This window comes from Schistocerca piceifrons, chromosome 7, assembly GCF_021461385.2.
Source record: "Schistocerca piceifrons isolate TAMUIC-IGC-003096 chromosome 7, iqSchPice1.1, whole genome shotgun sequence".
In the NCBI taxonomy this organism is placed as follows: Eukaryota; Metazoa; Arthropoda; class Insecta; order Orthoptera; family Acrididae; genus Schistocerca; species Schistocerca piceifrons.
In genome coordinates this window covers 481,476,566-481,497,520 of record NC_060144.1, presented here as the reverse complement: position 1 = coordinate 481,497,520, position 20,955 = coordinate 481,476,566, and the positions used below count along the sequence as shown (strand labels likewise).

The window sequence follows — 20,955 nt, the reverse complement described above, 5'->3', positions numbered from 1 at the left end:
GTACAAACAATCCCAAGTCTGTGCTACATAGAGAATACAAGTGAAGTGACTAGAGTTGACACTGCTATTGAACTGGGCCATCACCAGTTGGTCGTGGTGCTTATGTCCTCTTCATAAAGGGGCTGCTGATGTCGCGTTGTTGTTTTGGAGAGAGGTCCAGTCAGCGTGCGATTGGCTGACTACTTCTCACCAGCCTTCTCTTCTTTGTCACTCCTGACTGGCGTGCCAGTGCTTGACTTTATGTTGTAACGTCCTCTAGATAGCTCATAAAGAGATGACATAGGACTGTGCCATGCAGGGGCATGTGGTCAGGCCAAAGATTTGTTTATATATCTTTTCCTCAAAAGAGATGGAAGTTAAGTGTGAAGATATAATTGGTTAAGTTTGTAAGTATTGTGGTAGCCAGTTTGGAGTGGAAAGGGCATTGGTAAGTTTGTTGGTCCATAGCAGTAAGGCCATGGGCGAATGTTGGTGTTAAGGAAAGGCGTCAGCAGTGACAAATAGAGATTGAGGCATTAATGGGATGTTGATAGCAGAGAGCTGGAGAAGAAAGTGGTTTGTATCTTTAATATGAGTAGGTGGGCTAAAGAGCAGAGACTCTTTTTGTGGGAGAACAGTAACTAGTTATAATGGGTCATCTACGAGTGTTTGGCTTGTGGATTTTGTGCTATTTTTCTGATGATGTGTGCCATGCTGATAAGTGTGGAAAATTGGTGCAGCAACAAGCAGAATAGAAAGTACATGCATTTAATGAGTAGTATATTGTAAACATACATTATGTGATCAAAAGTATCTGGACATCTGACTGAAAATGACTTACACAAGTTCATGGCGCCCTCCATTGGTAATGCCAGAATTCAATTTGGTGTTGGCCCACCCTTAGCCTTGATGGCAGCTTCCACTCTCGCAGGTGTACATTCAAGCAGGTGCTGGAAGGTTTCTTGGGACTGGCAGCCCATTCTTCACGGAGTGCTGCACTGAGGAGAGGTATCAATGTCGGTCAGCGAGGCCTGGCACGAAGTCAGTGTTCCAAAACATCCCAAAGGTGTTCTGTAGGATTCAGGTCAGGACTCCATGCAGGATGGTCCATTACAGGGATGTTATTGTCGTGTAACCACTCTGCCCACAGGCCGTGCATTATGAACAGGTGCTTGATCGTGTTGAAAGATGCAATTGCCATGCCCGAATTGGTCTTCAGCAGTGAGAAGCATGAAGGTGCTTAAAACATCAATGTAGGCCTGTGCTGTGATAGTGCCACGCAAAACAACAAGGGTGCAAGCCCCCTCCATGAAAAACATAGCCACACCGTAACACCACTGCCTCCGATTTTTACTGTTGGCACTACACAAGCTGGCAGATGATGTTCACCTGGCTTTTACTATACCCACACCCTGCCAATCGGATCGCCACATTGTGTACCGTGATTTGTCACTCCACACAATGTTCTTCACTGTTCAATCATTCAATGTTTACACTCTTACATCAAGCGAGGTATCATTTGGCAATTTATCAGCTTGATGTGTGGCCTTATGTGCAGCTGCTTGACCATGAAATCTAAGTTTCCTCACCTCCCACCTAACTGTCATAGTACTTTGCAATGGATCCTGATACAGTTTGGAATTCCTGTATGATGGTCTGGATAGATGTCGGCCTATTACAACCCTCATCAACTGTCGGCGGTCTCTGTCGGTTAGCAGATGAGGTGGTACACTTTTGTGCTGTATGTGTCCCTTCACGTTCCACTTCACTATCACATTGTAAACAGTGGACCGAGGGATATTTAGGAGTGTGGAAATCTCACCTACAGACGTATGACACAAGTGACACCCAATCAGCTGACATGTCGATGTCAGTGAGTTCCGCGGAGTGCCCCATTCTGCTCTCTCATGATGTTCGACTAGAGGTCGCTGATATGAAGTACCTGGCAGCAGGTGGCAGCACAATGCACCTAATATGAAAAACTTATGTTTTTTGGGTGTGCAGATACTTTGGTCAGATAGTGCACAACTCGTGAAGTGTAGTAGTTAAACAGGATCATTATTTTGCACAGGGCAGCTGCAGCATACAAACTGCATTTGGTTTTTTTAACAATGTGCTAGTGGAAAATGTAAGATGGGGAAAAGCTCAAAGCGTGTGTTAGTATAAATAAAAAAGTGACTGTCTTTCTAGTCCACAGCCACAGAGTTCAGTAACCAGTAAAATTGATAAATTAATGTAGGGTGTATTATCTTTATATACAAACACTTGTCATCTCTGAACTATTCCTCTGCAGTATGCAATACACAGTGTTGCAAAATGTGTTCATATACTTCTGCATTTAGTGTTTTCTTAAGTGCAATAAAGGGATCACACCCTAACCATGAAGAACACCCACGTACCAAACAACACCTCATCCATTGTTCACTGTCGGCACAACACATGATGGCAGGTAACATTGTCTAGTGCATTTGCCACACTCAAACCCTTCCATGGATTGCCACAGTCTATAGTGTGATTCATCACTCATTTCAAATCGTTCACTACCCCAGTGGTGTCACTCCTTACACCACATAAACTGTTGCTTAGCAGTGACTATGGAAATGTGAAGCTTATGAGGAGCCACTCGATGGTTGTGCTCCGTGCTTTTAACTTACTATGTGCAATAGTGCTAGCTGGACTGTGATTCCTTCACTGATTCGTGCAATTTTTTGCAACCACCCTCTGCAATGCTCAGTGGTTTTTGTCCGTTAATCTGTGAACACAGTCTCGTTTTGGCTTAGCTGTCCTTACATTCTTCACAATTTCCACTACACAGTCACATCACCCAGAAGTTGAGTTGGGCATCTTCAGAATTGTTGAAATGCCCCTTGTGGATTTGTTACTGCCGTGACATCTAGTGAGTAGTCCACATTCGAAATCACTGAGCTCTGCTGACTGTCCCAGTATGCTGTTACTGCTTCTCTGCTGCTAACACACTACTCTCTGCCTTTTTTATACTAGTAGGTCTGTCTCTCATGATATCTAGTGGTCAAGTCCACATCCTATAGTGATGTCCAGATATTTTTTTGATCAGATTGTATACATAACAGCTGGTGAGACAGTTTCATATGTAGCAGGATTGTGCATGGAAAAAAAAAAACCGAATTTTCAGACCATGGAATTAAATATTTTAAACTAGAGCTTCTATTGTATTATTTTTCTCTGCTTTTGTATATCTCATATGGTGTGTGAACTCTTAAGCTTGGGAGGTGGGTAGTTCAATATTTTAAGGAACGTATCATCAATTTTTTCTGTAGTTTTTAACTAGCCTCATGTATTGGTAGTTGCCGTGTAGTTTTTTTATTTTGGCTTTGTTTCCTCTTTTATGATATGTGTTTTTATTTATGGTTTATTGCCTTGTGTGTGTGTGTGTGTGTGTGTGTGTGTGTGTGTGTGTGTGTTAGTAGAAAAATATAAATTATTTATAATTTCCTAGATATGTCTTTGCACAAATTATAAAACCATATTTCCACCCTGACCTGATGTGAAACTGTGTGTATATCAAATATTAGCCATTAAGGGTCTAATGTACGTCAAATATATAGACTCAGCCAAGGAATTAGTCATAAAATATCTTCAGTAGGTGCTGGAAAACTCACAAACCTCAATGTTTAGTGCTCTAAACCCTGTCAACTAAAATTACAGAATTTCTGCTTCAGTGAGGTCAGTTATGTGGTGTGACAGACTCATCTGTCATCACAGTTTTCAGAATAAAGCTAAAACAGAAATGTTGTTTTCATACCACATCTGCACAAGAGGGACAGATTACCTATAATAATGAACATGCACCTTCTAAATATCTAGATTGCTGAATATAGGCTTGGAGTATGAAATTACATTAAATTGCAATATATTGCAGGCAAGATGAAAATATAGTTTTGTTAAAGATGTGCATAAACTGTACACCTATGTACTAGCACCCCCAAGTGTGCATATCTGTGACTCCGAGCTGGTTCACGTAGACTATTACACCATCCATGCAGGATATCCCTGACGCACATCGCGCAGTGGATGGTAATAATTGCGCGTAACAAAAATAGAACCATCTGATCTCTTGTAAAGTCGTTCATTCTACCGCGCGAGGCACAAGAGGGTCCGTGTGACACATTGGAACGTCATTCAATTCAAATTATTTATGTGATCTCAAAGTTCCTAATTAATAAGAAATTATTTTTAATCATTATTTATTAAGTAGTTGTTATTCTATTACGTAGGTTACTACTGATCTGAATTACAGACTCAACAGTTAGTTTTATATTATGACACTTGATTACACAGGTACATCTATATCTAAATTTACATTTGCACGTGGAGGACCCACTTGTTTTTGAGCTATTGCTCTGGCAGTGACAGTAAATCTTTGGATTAGGGCAGAGCAACAACAAAAACGAAAACCCAGATGTTGTTGAGTTCGATATTGCTGAAAAGAAGAAACGAAGGCAGGGGATTATATTGCATATGAGAGAAACTGAGTCCTGAAGATCTGCAAGAATTTCGGAACTGTGTGAGGATGGACATGGTCTGTTTTGAGAAAGCTGCTGTCTACAATAGAAGATGGAATGAGCAAGTGTGACACAGTCCATGAGGGAGGCTATCTCTCCATATCGAAAATAGAATGAAATCCTATATTTTTATTTTTTGTGATTATACCAACCTAGGTCACTATAAAATACCAGGACATGCCCATGTTGCAGGCTGGTTGTGACATTACATTTCCTGGTGACTGAGGAATCAGAAGTGTCTGGTTTTGGTTTTTGGCCAAAGAATAGCACAGCCCACCATTTCAGAAGTTGTTGTGGGTGTATGCACTGCAATTTGCAACTCTTTAAAGGACTATACTTGAAGGTGCACTTGTGTTATTTTTCAAAGTTCGGAAAATGGAATGCAATGTGCTATTCAGAGTTTCGCACTCATCGTCGGTCGCATTGGATGAAACTGCAATGACTTTCTCGCCATCACTGCTAGTATCTCTTTTCTGGCATGCTGAAATAAAGCAAGAGATGCAATTAAAGCAAACATGAACTTTCGTAAGCTAAGGCATGACGATACAAATCAAAAATTACCATGTAACATTATTCGCATATTACTCAGAAAGAAACAATTGCCAACGTACTGTATTATGATACAGCGTGTCTCCACAAAGCATAGAATCCCTCTCTGTATGCTCTGCTGCTGTTCGATTGAGGAAGCTTGGCTGCGATTAAAATGTGACTTGTGGCATTGCCTTACATGATCAGTAAAGTCCTGTGGGATCACTGAAAACAAGGTTAAAACTTAATCCATCCAGAGCTCTGCTTGTTTGAACCTTAGGTCCTCCATAAATTTTTGCCAAAGAGTTATCTTGCTGTCTTCAGATGCCTGATGAATGCTGGGCTGGTTCAGTTACCCAACAATCATCTTGATTCTGGGTCAGTGTACATACAGAAGCAGGGTGATCTCAGATCATTCAGGCCAACAGTGAATGTGTTACATCACTATTTCAAAGTTTGCTAAATAAAATATATGTTGAAGTTCCACATGATACCTCTTGAAAACTACAATATTTGCTTTTATGACGATTCTTTAAGATGCTACAGACCTCCAAAAATGAGAGTATTGTGAAAATGTCATAACAAGAGAAAAATTGTAATAAAGAAACCAAAGGTGATAGAGATCTGAATTTATTTTCAATAAATACTTTGTTCACAGTACTATGACACGTGATTAATACATACATGCTTCTTGAGCTTTTTTTGGGGGGGGGGGGGGGGGGGGGGAGAGGATGTTAATGTCTTGAAAAATGATGAAGTGGAAGGAACTGTCAGCTATGACATTAATGCATGAAATTCTCAAGCAGACAAAATATTCGTGCATAAATATGAGAGGATCTGTTTTTTTTTTCCCCAGAAACCTCATTGTAAATGTTCTGAAATGTCATGCTACGTTAGTTGGTCATTGTACATAGGGAATGTGCAATCAGTGTGGGTAATACTTGGCTGTATAAAATGTGATGCTTAATATTTAAATTGATCGCTTATTTTAAGTAAATGTCATGCAAACTGGTATTTCTGAATCAAAATAATTACTTACATCATTACAAGTGAGTGGGAAAACAATTCATAATTTTGTTAGAGAACATTTATAACAAGTATCAGAATATATATACCATTTTTCTTTTATGATATTACTCACAAATTATTGTAGTCTTCTGTCATGATTTTACTTTTTCATGACTTTCTATGAATTATAATTGCCTACAGTCAACACTGCATTGTTGAAAGGGTTCATTTGTTTTTTCATCTGCTTCTCACTGAACTTGTATAGCCAAGCTGGATTTGCACATAGACAAGGATGATCCAGCAAGAAAAGTACTTGGGAAACGGAAGCTGCTTGCTGATCTTTTGATGGTGGCCATTTGATAGCATTAACAAGACTATCAGGAGTCCTAAAGGAGACGGTTATATCTTGCAGTTTATGAGAGACACTTACGTGTCCCACCCACCACTGATTCTCATACACACAAGAAATGAAGTGGCTCTCGACAAAGTCTTCTAATGTATACTGTGGTCTTGCATTTCACATATAGTAACAGGCTGCATTTCATGGAGAACCGTTGTTGAAATGTATGTGCCACTCTGGGATGCAACCCAGTAGTGACTTGATTGAATTCCTACCACAGGCTTCATAGCAGACCTCTCCTCTCTCATTTTTAAATGGAATTCCCTTAATGTACTTTCATTTAAAATTAAGAGTTTCATGCTTGTTATTAGTGTTGATATGGTGTGTACAGATCCAATAGCATCTCTTATAACTGCTGGAGATTAAATCTTGTTGCAAGATGTTTACAGATACCTCCTACCCCATCACATGTACTTTTTCCATGACCTGTTGCTGAGAATATCCATTTTTTTGTCTTAATTCCTTTACCACAGTGTTGACCAAGCTCATAAAGTTGAAAGCAGTTTTTATAATGATATGCTGCACCATCAGTCACATACACATGTGTAGGAAATAGGAAACGCATGGCCTCTAGATGCCATATCATCAATTTACAGACTGACAGCATAGCATGTATGTGCATTGTCATGAATGAGATCATCACTGACAACAGCAAAACAGTGTGATGTTCCAAGGAAGTGAGCAACACATGTGACTAATGATACCTGTGATGTGTGCCAGTGGTGACTTTGAATTTTGTTATGCAAAGCAACAGACTAGTTCTTAGCAAAGTCGAAACGAAAAATTAATGTGTCTGGGATGTGGCTGATTTTACTTCCGCTGTGACCTGTCTCTGAATCATCCGGATATGATGGTGAGCTATTACTTTCACAACCCAATGCCTAACCTCTGTAACAAACTTCTCTGGCTCTGCTGTGCTCTTCACCAACTATCCTCCTCCCCTCCCCTCCCCCCCCCCCCTCCCCCCACCAGTGCATAGGTAACATCATTGTCAGTATCCTGAAGGTGTAATGCTTCAACGGTCATCACTTCAGCACTAGGACACATTGGACAGTCCTGCAACCAGCATTTATCTTGCAGCTCTTGACATATACACAGAAGCATCAGGTCCATCTCTGTGTACTTTTTTCCTGTGACACTGTTTATGGAAAAACAGACAAGTTTCAAATTAGTGCAGTAAATACATGTGCATACTTCCTTCACTGGTTGGTCATTTTGGTCATAAGGAGTAGAATTTTGTGAGACCAATTTTTAAATTCAGGTTCTCCTTTTTCGTTAGGAGATTTGCTTCTCTTATTGATCTTGTCACATATCTTTGTACCTTTTTAACTTTTTCACCATTTTCACTAACATAGATAACATCAGCCTGGTTAGGACTGTGCCTGCTGCAATCTTTGCCATCACTTAGATGCCCACAGTAAGAGTCTGGGCATGCTGCAGGATCCCCTCACTCCTAAACTGTTACTGTTATTACTCAGCTTAGCCGCGAGTCCGTAGAGGGTGGTATATGTAACGTACAGTATGACTGGTCAGCATTTCCACCCGGAATTTCCGAGTGTAAGTTGGACCTTCCTTGATCTTCCTTGGTGGGTCGTGTCGTCGGATTTCCTCCTACCTGTGCGCGGTGCAGCTCTCGTAAATGTCGTCCCATGCAGATTCTTCATTGGCGCATTGGTTGTCTCTGTCGGTGGAAGCTAATTATCTGAAATTGCTGTCGATGAACTTTGGGGTATGTATTTACTCGAAATTAACATTCAGAATGCCGTAATATCACTTTTATTCCTATTAGATCAATAATGAAACACTCATGTCACAAACAACTCGTAACTGAGAGCATGGCTACCATCGAACATGAGAGGAAGAGCTCTTAACGCCGACCGCTGATTTTGGAGCGCAGTCCATATCTCTTACTAGTTTCGTCACAGTTCGTGGATTTCCGATCAAGTTCGTACTTACTATGATATGCATTTGTTAATAAACGAGTGTGAAGTTTAAAAAGGCAAAATTATGATAAATAGTTTTAAACATCCAGACGCTCCTCCTAATATTCATGTTGTCGTAAATGACTTTAATTATTAAATATAAATAAACAAAATCAGTGACTTTTGCGCCAAGATGGCGGTACATCCTGTTATGTATATTTCCCAGGCTAACGCTTGTTAATACGGTCCAGTGCCGAGCCCCACCCCACTATGCGCGACATATGGTCGCTTCGTCACCTAGCCAGCCAGCGTGGGAAATGCTCTCCGATTCATGGCCGGCTACGGACTACAGCACTTCCTAACTATCATGAATACATCAATAAGAGACAATAATTCATTAAATCCGGTAAAAATGTCTTCCTCATGTAAGAGGCATCTTACAATGCCCAAATACTCTTCTCATTCTTTATTTTATGAGTTTTTGAAATCAAATGATGTGAGGAAGTGGGTATGTATTTCGGTATCTGCTGCTAAGAGTAGCTACCTGGTATCAGTGTCAGTAACTTTACCATCTCATTATAGATTGCTGCGGAGATAGCAGTATTTAGATTTTGAAACCACACATCACATTTTGTACACTTATCACTATCTTCAGATTTTACATGAAGTACATCTACATTATACACTTCACGAAGTTCTGAGAAGATGTTGCTAGTCTAAAACTTGTTCCAATTTTTTCCGCTTTTCTTTTTACATACTGCTTTCTTCTTGTGCTTCTTGCCTTTCCTGGACATTTAAGGGGGGATATAGTCGGGCTACAGCAGACTTGCTAACATGCAATCTATCAACCTGGGACACAGCATCTATAGAAAACTGACACACACGGACCGATACCTGCACAAACTATCAAACCACCACCCGAGCCAGAAAAGAGGCATGATTAATACGCTCATAACGTGAGCAGGATGAATATGTGAGCCACAGCACCTCAGACACGAAATGCAACACCTGGAAAGTGTTCTGAGGAGCAATGGGTACTTCACAAATTATATTAGAAGTTTAACAGAGCCAAACACTTGGCAAAGTAAGGAATCAGAAAAAGAAATATCGGGTATGAGATCGGCAAAGGAGAAAAGGGACCCTCTTGCAATGTCGGGAATATACCATATAGCATGCACATGCGGAAAAGTTTATGTCGGAATAACTGGACAATCAATCAACAGCAGGATCAAAGAACATGAGTGCCATTGCAGGCTGGGAAAGGTGGAGAAATCGGCCATGGCAGAGCACACATTGAGTGAGACCGACCACGTAATTAAATTCGCTGACACGGAAGTTCTGGCTGTAGAGAAGCACCATCACATGTGCTTGTTCAGAGAAGCTGTAGAAATACAAAAATACGCGAACAGCTTCAACAAGAAAGAGGAAAGCCTTAAGGTAAACGGATCCTGGCTTCCCGTACTGCAACAAATGACCGTCGCAGGTAGCAAGGGGATAACTGCACCAGAAATGACCGCTGACAAGCCCTCTGACGTTGGCGTGCCAGGTAAATATAGTCTACAGCCGCGAGCTCGGCTCCAGTTCACCACCGGCAATGGAGGGTGAAGCTTTGACAATGCTAGCCATTCGTGCTGGCGAAACGTCAGTAAAATCATTAGTTGAATGTCGGACGAAGAACCCAAGACAGAAGCCAATAAGCAGTTTGTCAACAAGTGGCCACGAAAGCCTTAACAATTTTGAATCTGCCAACAACTTCACACCCAGGAATATAAACATCTGCTTTATCTTCTTCAGTTTCAGATTTGTGTGATGGTGATTGTTTGGGCGGGTTGTCACTAAATTTATTCTTCTAGTGAGTTCCTGCACAATGGATGTGATGCTAATACCATTACTTGAGTATGAAGATATTTCTGCAATACACTGTGTACATTTTTGAATGTGTCTTTAGGAGAGGAAATGAATTACCGAATAAAAAATACAGTGTGCCATTTAAGTCGTACCGCTGTTCATATCTTTGCAATAAACAAAGCTACAACAAAGGCATTGATGCTGATTGTTGTCCCCGGATGGCTAAAGAACACTTGCTCGAAACATTTTATAATTTGCATCTGGAAAAACAGTTATTTAGGGTGGTCAATGATAAATTGGACACTCTTTATATTTTTTCCAGAGAAATTCACGACCACAAGTTGACATGACCTGTATGATTTGAGATGAAATCACCCAGCAGTAGGAATCAAACTTGACAGGAATATAGTAATCCCTCAACCCGTATTACAACACCCCTTGCTGCCTGAATGAGGAAGTCTCGGTGAGAGCCCAACCCAGCATTAATAAACAGTAACTTGAAGATGAAGATGACAGTGAGTGTTATTGCTGAAAATCTGCGGAGAATCCGTGTTTCAACCTGGAAGAGCACTTCACTTTAATTAAAATAATATGTAATGTTGAGTAGTCTTCTGCTGCAGTAGTTTAATAGAACATGAAATTTAAAAATTAGATCAGTAAGTAGGAAAAAACGCTTTTGAAGTGTCACCAATAGTTCCTAGTTAGTTAGTTTCTTTGTTAGTTAGTTAGTTACTGGCTTCTTTTATCGTATTCCTATCTTTATTCAGAGACATTAATTTAATATATTTTTGTAGCAAATATATGTGATGAGAAAATTTGAATGTTTGTTTTGGCTTGTACAAATCTGTAAAAGTAATCTTTGATAATTAATATAACACAAATATGCTTCTCAGTTCAGGAGTTCTTGTTTGACAAAAAGAAGAAAACAATCAGGCAAGCATTTTACAGATTTTACTCATTCATCATTGCAGTTTTATTACAATTTTTAATTCATAACCCATCTAATACACTGGTTGTTAGTAACATCAAATTAATTATTTTATGATTATGTCTATGTGCAATTGAATAAGTGCTATTCATATTTTGCAATAACAATGACATATTCTCAAAAACATTTATATACTTTATAATTACTTGCATCCTCAAAATAGTACAGCAAAAACTGTTTTTTCTTTTTATTAAATAGGTATGTTCTTGCATGATTTTGTTTTAGGGTTTGTCATTTTAACACGTGAAAAACTAACTGACTTGGCTTATATCTTATGCCCGCTGTTCGTGCGTTACTTGCTTTGATTTACCCATACTGTGTGGTTATGGATATGTGTATCATAGGTTGGAACTGTTTGTAAGATGGACATTCTTAGTATGGATTGTGGTGTCATTCAGCAATTGTTAATGATCTCTCTTTTTTCCAGTTTCCTATTGAAATGTCAATGCCATGGATACTCACAGATCACATTTTGAAGACTAAGGAGCCCTCTATGATGGAGTGAGTAATTTATGTATCATATGAGAAGGGAATGGGGCAGTGTTGTAACCTCTTCCTGGTGTTATTCAGTCTGTACATGGGGCAAACAGTAAAGGAAGTCAAGGAGATATTTTATAAATGAATTATGTTTCATGAATAAGAAGTAAAAACATTGTGGTTTGCCAGTGTCATTGTAATTCTGTCAGAGATTGGAAAATGACATGCAAGAGCAGTTGAGCAGAATGGATAGTGTCGTAAAAGAGGTTTTATAAGATGAACAACACAAAAGCAAAACAAGGTTAGTGGAATGTAGTTGGATTAAACCAGGTGATGCTGAGGGAATTCAATTGGAGTATTGAGCCACTACAGGCTGTCAATGAGTTTTTCTTTTTGGGCACCAAAAAACTGACAATAGTTGAAGTAGAGAGGATATAAAATGGTGACCGCCAATAGCAAAAACATTTATGAATAGGAGAAATTTATTAACGCTGTATATAAATTTAAATGTTAGGAAGTATTTTCTGAAGGTATTTCTGTAGAGTGTAACCTTGTACAGAAGTGAGATGTGGAATATAACAATTCAGACAATAAGAGAATAGAACCTTTTGATATATGATGCTACAGAATAATGCTGGGGATTTGGTGAATAAATGCAATAACTAAAGAGATGGTTTGAATCTTTAGTGCTTGCTTGTTAGGTTTCAGAAAGTTTGTAAGTCCTTACAAAGCCATTATCAGCAGAGCAATTAACACTCCATTTAGCAATCCATAGTCCATCCCAGCTGTGGCGGCCAGATTCCAGTAGATTCACAGTCTTTACTTGGTGAGCAGTATGTCTGTGGAGTTCGTGGCAGCTGCTTATAAAGGCATTCTGGTCTCTAGGTGGCAGGGCTGGCTGAGTCACCACGTACACTGCCTGTCCTGAGTCACTGTGCGCCGCAGTTACTTTGACTCGATAATGTCCGTATACAGAATGTCAGAATTGATGTTGTTGTCCAGGCAGGGCACAAAAATCCCTTAGCTCAGTGAGTTAAATAATTTACATGAGATGGGAAAAATGGCAACAATAATACATTGTTTTTATGGAAAATGGGCAAAGTTGTTGTAAGCTTGATTGGTTCACCGAATCAATGTTCGCTCACTGGCCAAAAACTAATGACAAGAAAATGTTATGTGGAAAAAAAACACCTTTGAATTGCTTTTATAAAGATGAAAAAAACGATGGACATGACTTTTTGAATTTTGTGTCAGTCAGTGTTTCAATGTCTTGTGTGATGTCAGAGACTGTGAAGTTTATCCAATTTGTGCATCCATGGCAAGCACAGCAGTCACCTCTACTTGTTCAGTGTAAGCCACTTGTCCTGCATATGAACTTGTTTTCACAGCCAGATTTACAGTTGCAAGATCTAATGTGAAGCACTTGCTCTGGTGTTGGTTTGTCTTCATTCAGAATTGGTTTACTCTGACCAGCATTCGTGACTCATCCCCATTTTTCCCCCCCATGCATACTTGAACCTGTAGGTAATGATGAAAATCAGTTGAAGGTAGTATCTTTCTTACCTGTTGGTAAACTCAGTACGAATACTGTTTATTCACTGCAGATGTTGACAGAAGTATGACCCAATCAAATGTTGTTTTGATGGATTGCTTTGCAACAGTCCTGCAGAACAGCTGATGATGTCTGGCACTGTCTAGGTTGTCTTCAACACCATAGCCGTTCAAATCTAAAAGGAAATATTCTCCAGCTGCTGTGATTTCTTGGTGTGTAGCATCCGGTTTGTTGAAGACAGAAAGTGTTTCCCTTAAACAGGTGCCTTCTTTGTACTTCTTAAACGATCCCTTTTTGCCTTTTCTGAACATGGCAGAAGTTGTTGCATCCAGTTGTTGCATGGAAAAAAGAAGGTTGTTACAAAGATCTGTTCACTGCTGAAAACATAGCATTCAGCATTTTCTTTCCTGGTATTAGCATTTGGAGGTTAACTCCAGCGTTGGATATAGGAGCTATTAGGACAAGAAGGTCGATGACTTTGTCCACTATTACCGACGCTGCACTGTTCTTGGCATTATGCACAGCAGTCATTACTTTCACAATATTCATGTCTCCAGGAGCTTGAATTACCTCAATCCTACGTCATGTCAGATGTCACAATAACAGAATGATGAAGCGCACTTCGTTTTTCACATAAATCAAAACGGCTTCTCGATGAGATGTTGAGGGTGTGTTCTTCACTTTTGATACTTGGAGAGTTGTAGCCATTGAAGACCTAAGTGACAACCAGACTACAGTGATTATTGATGTAGTTGACATAATGGACGCAGAATTGATTGTAATTTGCGGGCCATGACAGCATGACCCAATGCAGTAGGAACCCACCAACTATAAACACTGCATTGGATGGAAATCAAACAATGGAAAATCCAGGATGGAATGTAACAATACCAGAGAAGGAAAGTTGCTACTCACCATATAGCAGAGATGCTGAGTCGCGATAGGCACAATAAAAAGATGCACACACTCATGGCTTTCAGCCATTAAGGCCCTTGTCAGCAGTAGACACATACACACACACACACACACACACACACACACACGCACACGCAAACACAACTGGCACACACGTCTGCAGTCTCAGAGAGCTGAAACTACTCTCAGTTTCAGCTCTGTGAGACTGCAGACGTGTGTGTGTGTGTGTGTGTGTGTCTACTGTTGACAAAGGCCTTAATGGCCGAAAGCTATGAGTGTGTGAATCTTTTTACTGTGCCTATTGCGACTCAGTATCTCTGCATTGGATGGAAAGTCATTTTTGGGTGGTGCCAGCTCTACAAGGATGTCATTTAATGTTGACTTAAAGTCTTTCTGCATCAACAGCATGTTAAACACTGCAGAAATCCTTGCTGTTATTTCATATTTCAGGTACACTCCAAGGGCATCAATGTTGCATACAGCACACTGCTGGCGATGAAGAAATTTATTTGGATTTATTTTGATGACAGTGTCTTTGATCTTAACCATTATAGACACACAGGCAAGAGTTGTGACTTCCATTTTTTTGTCTTTAAATAGACGTCATTGAATCGCTGACACTCAGTCAGTTTCATTGCACGCAGACCAGGTGAAAGAGCTTCGTCACAGGAAACACTGTCATTGGCTTCCATCCCAGCAGACACAGTCAATAGAAGGTTGTTTGGGCCGTAAAAACGATTGTGTAAATGAAGCCAGCTCAGTGTTGTCCCTAAATGTGCCATATCCCGAACTTTTGTGAGACACTTGTAGCTCCACATGTTGGTCAGAGATTTCAGAGAACACTCCACAGAAATATTTCATGACATTGATTACATGTGTACGTGCAGTCATTGAGCACACACGTTTCCAAACAAGTGTCCATGCATGAGCTCGCCCACCATGTTCATATTTCTCATCAACACTTGCTCTATAGTCATGTCTGTCCACATGCTTGACCATAACTTTTCAGATTGTCGGACAGTGAAGTAGCCTCAATTGACGAATTGATGGTATTCCAAGGGAGTCATGATGTTTCCAACATGCAACATTTGCTGTAAATGATGGTAAGAATATTTTGCATAGTTAAAGTCTCAAGCAGTGTGGAAAAATGGAATCACGCCTTGGATGTAGAACAGGTGAAGGGCCAAATCTATCTGAATGTCCTGCTCTGACAACCTGTCTCATGATTCCATTTCAAAGCATTGCAGTGCGCTGTTCACATGACATAAGGTGTTTTAGTTTTGCATCAAATTAATCTGCTGTCTGAACGATGCACTCTAATGAAAGAACGCCATAAACAAATATTGTGCCAAAATATATGGAATATTAACTGTTTCTGACTTCTTCAAAATTTAAAACAACATTTTAAAGAAGTACAATTGATTATTTTAGCATATGTATTTTTATCTTTATTTTTTATATATAAAAACAAAGATGAGGTGACTTACCGAACAAAAGCGCTGGCAGGTCGATAGACACACAAACAAACACAAACATACACACAAAATTCAAGGTTTCGCAACAAACTGTTGCCTCATCAGGAAAGAGGGAAGGAGAGGGGAAGACGAAAGGAAGTGGGTTTTAAGGGAGAGGGTAAGGAGTCATTCCAATCCCGGGAGCGGAAAGACTTACCTTAGGGGGAAAAAAGGACAGGTATACACTCGCACACACGCACATACCCATCCACACATACAGACACAAGCAGACATATTTAAAGACCTTTAAATATGTCTGCTTGTGTCTGTATGTGTGGATGGATATGTGCGTGTGTGCGAGTGTATACCTGTCCTTTTTTCCCCCTAAGGTAAGTCTTTCCGCTCCCGGGATTGGAATGACTCCTTACCCTCTCCCTTAAAACCCACTTCCTTTCGTCTTCCCCTCTCCTTCCCTCTTTCCTGATGAGGCAACAGTTTGTTGCGAAAGCTTGAATTTTGTGTGTATGTTTGTGTTTGTTTGTGTGTCTATCGACCTGCCAGCGCTTTTGTTCGGTAAGTCACCTCATCTTTGTTTTTATATATAATTTTTCCCACGTGGAATGTTTCCTTCCATTATATTTATCTTTATTTTTGGTTGACGTAGATGGCAAAACAAACAGTTTGGCTCAGAAATGAAGCCAATCGGATCCTTGGCCAATTATGATGTTTGAAACTCAAAAGAAAAAAAAAAAAAAATCCAAGATAGCAGATTTTCCTCAGAGTGAATTTTTGGGGACTTATAGGATTTTGATTTGGACATCATCAGTTTTTGGCCAATTTTAAGCTTTTTTACCAGATATCTGGGATAGTGTGATTTTTTTTTTTTTTTTTTTTTTTTTGTTGTTGTCTAATTTGACTCTCTCTGCTAGGGAATAAGTGATTCAATTCCTGGTTCTGGGATTGGGATGGATGGAAATGGGATAAACTTTGAATGGTGCTATCACTACTAGAAGTTGAGTAATCTGAGTCCTAATTGTGCAATTTTATGTTGGAACAGGATGAGCTGTTGATATAAGACACATCTTGTTCCTTAAATAAGCATTGTGCCTGACGTGCAGTCTCATGAGCTGCAGCAAGTTTAAGAACCTTTTGTAGTGTTGGATTGTCCAACTGTAGTGCTTGTGAACATACTTTTGGTCTGAAGCAAACCCTATGGTTACACCTCGTGCAAAAGAATCTCCGTACAATTGGTGGCAACTGGAGTTAGTGCATGTTAAGTGGCATTTGTAGGAAAGACCTTGAAGTTCAGCTGTGTACAATTTATTAGAGTGTATGACTTTTGTTCATAATACGAATAAAATAATTTACAAATATTTGAAAATTCTGAAGTTTGTGTGTCTGCTATGGCTTTAAGTTTGCAAAACAAAATCAACAATTTAAAATTAGTAGACAGAAGACATGCACGTTTGAATGCTACATCAGAAATGTTAACTGCCTGCAAGTGCAGGGAGAGGTGCCAGTTACAGCTGTCCCATCACTCAGCTTCTGGCTGAAAAGATGGAAATAGCAGTGGCTGGTATACTGGCTCTGCTAGTCGAAGCAGGATTTGCTGCTTGAGCTTGGCTTGCAAAGCCAGCCACTGTTTCAAGTGGGACTGTTACTTTTGACATTGTTACTGTTGATGTTTTGCTGTTTTTGTTACTGTTGATGTTTTGCTGTTTCAGCATTAACTGCTGCTGCCAAAGTTTAAGAAACTCTGGGTCCATGTGCACCTTCACTCAGTGAGTGCTGAGTTGGAGTTGTGTGCCCCTGAACTGTGGCTGGAATCCTCTTCCTCCTTCTGTACACATTTTTTTGGTACCAGAAAATCTGCAAATCCTTACAAAGTGATTATCAGCACAGCAATTAAGATTCTGTACAGCAATCTGTAATCCATTCCAGTAGAGAGTAGCACATCGTGAAGATGAAGTCAACACTCTTCACTCAGCAAATTATACACCCACAGAGCTCCTGGCCATTGATTATAAGGTATTCTGACCTCTAGGTGATGGGATGATATAGATCAGCAGTGCACCACCTATCCTGAATTCCCATGTCCCACAACCTCTTTGATTCTATATTTTCAGTGGCGGAATTGATGTTATCTGGGCGAAATACAAGAGAATTGAATTGAGGTGAAAAGAAATCTATGGCGCAGCTTGACTAGAAACAGCGGTTGATTGATAGAACACTTTATGTGGCATTAAAAAATTGGCAGTGTGGTAATGGAAGGAATTGTAGATTTTTTGGGTGGAGGTGAAAAGGGATTGGGGGGGGGGGGGGGGGGGGAGAGTTTGGAGAGGGAGACCATAGTAAACAGGTTCACATGGCTGTAGGTTACAGTGGATATGCAAAGACGATGACGCTTGCTCAGTACAGACTAGCATGGAGAGCTGCATTAAACTCGTCTTTGAGCTTAAGACTGACACAGCAACAGCTACATCTACTATAATGTTCCTATTAACACTCTGCCATCACGACAGCACAGTGGTGTCGTGCCCAAAATAGCGGTCAACAGCTGGCAACACCACACTGGTGTTGTCTGCATAGTGTTGCTCAGTGGCCGGCGACACCACAGTGGTGTCGTGAGCATAGTATTGCGCAGTGGCCGACGACAGCACTTTAGTATCTTTTGCCTTCTGTTTGTGGTTTGTTTAGGTAACAGTACGTTATACACATGTCAACAAGTTTTTGTTTTTATGAGTACTTGTGCCCTTCCATCATGGCAGATGAAAGAGACAATAGGATTATTTTCGATGAATGTGCAGACGTCTTGTCTGACATTCCGGACGACTTGGCTGATTGGGAAGAAGACATTGGATATCAAAAAAATGAAAGTGAAGCAGAATCTTTGGAAGATAGTGAAATACGTCCAAGAAGAATTCAGCGAACTCTACGGTTCCAACTGATTCGACTGAATCAGACGAAGAAGACAGTGCACAGTGGTCAGACTTTGATTTACCGAGGACCAATAATAAATTTGAAGGATCTCTGGGTCCAAACATATTTCCCAAAGATACACAGAGCATTGAGGATATCGTAGAATTATATATTGGGAACAATCTGTTTTAATATATTAGCAATGAAACCAACAAGTACCACAGTCAAATTGCAGTAGAAGGAAACTGGATTTAAAAAATGCCAAATTTGTTGACATTAGGGAGCCCAAACTTAGAAAATGGTTTGGTCTTGCTATCCTTATGGGAATTGTACAAAAAAAAAAAAAAAAAAAAAAAACAAGTACCGATGATTATTGGTCAACAAATCTGTTGATAGACACACCGATATTTTGCAAAATGATGTCCTGCAACCAACACAGACAAATATTATCAGTTTTACATTTTTCTGACAATAACAATAAACCGTATAATGCCGCCAGGCTTTGAAAAGCAATTTGTAATTGATTATTTTTCCAAAAAGTTTAAAGAAATGTTTAATCTAAGTTAAAACATCTCAATCGATGAAGGAATGATACCATGGCATGGATGGTTGAATTTTAAAGTTTACAATCCGTCGAAAAACTATTGACACCTTCCGATGGAAAGTGGCATCACCTCTGCATGGACAGTTATTATAACAGTGTAGAACTTGCAGAGAAGTTACTTGAAAAGAAAATTCGAGTTTGTGGAACGATACGGCAAAATAGAGGATTTCCAGAAAATTAAAGTGCGCAAAAGTCAATATGTATGAAGCTTGTCATCAACGGAAAGGTGACAAGTGGCCGGCAACAAGCCAAGTAATCGGAATTAACGCTGCCAGCGCCAAGCGAATAAATTTGTACGAGATGTGCGGATGGCAGAGTTTTAATTTATCCATGTTAATGGTGGTTGAGCTGGTGACTGCGGATCAAATTACCTGAAGGACTACAGCAACTAGACACTTCTCATATAGCTTTACTTATGGTAAGGTGCATTGTGTTTCCTCCCATCTTCAGTTGGTGTGATAAATTGATATCTTCATAAATACAATGTTTTTATTGACTGCATTTTCAATGCTGCAGGTGCTCTGTGTAAAACAGTAATTTTTTTTTGCTACCACACTTCCTGTGTTGTATATTCATGTTTAATTAATAGGTAGGCGAATTTACTTTTATTCTGTATTTGTGTTTCTTCACGTGATAATGCTTTTATACTTGATGTAGCATTTCACATTCAAGTTCAGTTTAGGAATCTAGTAATTTTGTTGTTGTTTCAGGTATGTTCTGTACCCATTGGATCTGTATAATGATAGTGCTGTTTATGCACTGACAGTATTTCGTAAGCAGTTCCTCTATGATGAGGTAGAAGCTGAAGTGAATCTGTGTTTTGATCAGTTTGTTTATAAACTGAGTGAACAGATTTTTGCTCACTATAAGCAGCTTGCAGCAAGGTGCGTCAATATGCTATTTATAATATACAGTGTGTTCATTTTAACCAAAGGCAGTGAAATATCTTATGGTAAGGTGCATCGGATCAAAAAAAGTTATAATTCCAATTTGTTTGTCTTGGAGGGAGACATTCAGTGATGCCACACTCAACACTCTCTCCTCCCCCTCCTCCTTACACGGGTGGCATGGGGCAACTTTGAAATCTTCAGTGGGAACCTCCATTTTTTATTGCAGATTAAAATTCTATGGCAAATTGACATATGTTTTCTCTAAAACATTTTCTTCATTTCAGCATAGATGGCACTGTAATATGAGCAGTGTAAATGGGTATAAAATCGTAATTTATGACATGCTACTCAATGGCCCTTGAGTATCCAATGGCATGTGGGACACCACCTCCATGCTGCATGGATTGGACAGGCCAGTATTTCATATCTTCTAATTGGGAACTCCATTTGCAACATTGTATTCCTCCAACATAGTGAACAGGGAACTACTTGATGCACTACTGTGGCTGTGGCTCGAGGCAAACGCTGCTTTACCTTTCCAGTTTGAGTATATGTTCAAATGTAGTACTGCCAACTTCAATACCGTTAGTGATCTGCGTTTCAAATGACCGTAGGCAGGACAGAAGTATATCTGTGGTAATGGTAGCACAGGCGTTTCTGATGCTGATGACCATGTCTTCTTGGCCTGTTGGCACACGTTATCTGTTAAATAACCTCACCAAAAGATATCTGACAACATCAGATTCAGTTAATAGGACAACCTCTGCCGATCCACCAGCCCATGTAAATGCAGTCTAATACCTCTAATGCTTCAATTGTGTAATACGCTGGGCAGCTGTCATGCTGAAATTACATATGTTGTGGAATGTCCAGGACAAGGTTCTGCAGTAGTATCAGTAGTTCCTGTTGTACAAACATCTATATTTGTGT

At 39.8% G+C, this 20,955-nt stretch overlaps 1 protein-coding gene across 2 annotated transcripts in view; it reads left to right on the top strand.

Moving 5' to 3' along the window:
• LOC124804749 (cytoplasmic FMR1-interacting protein) overlaps nucleotides 1-20,955 on the top strand; it is a 143,335-nt gene that overhangs the window by 78,309 nt on the left and 44,071 nt on the right. For both annotated transcript variants that reach the window (XM_047265053.1, XM_047265051.1), the window contains 2 exons: nucleotides 11,642-11,715; nucleotides 19,846-20,019. In XM_047265053.1, the coding sequence (XP_047121009.1) occupies nucleotides 11,642-11,715; nucleotides 19,846-20,019 (248 nt within the window). The remainder of the gene's footprint in view (nucleotides 1-11,641; nucleotides 11,716-19,845; nucleotides 20,020-20,955) is intronic.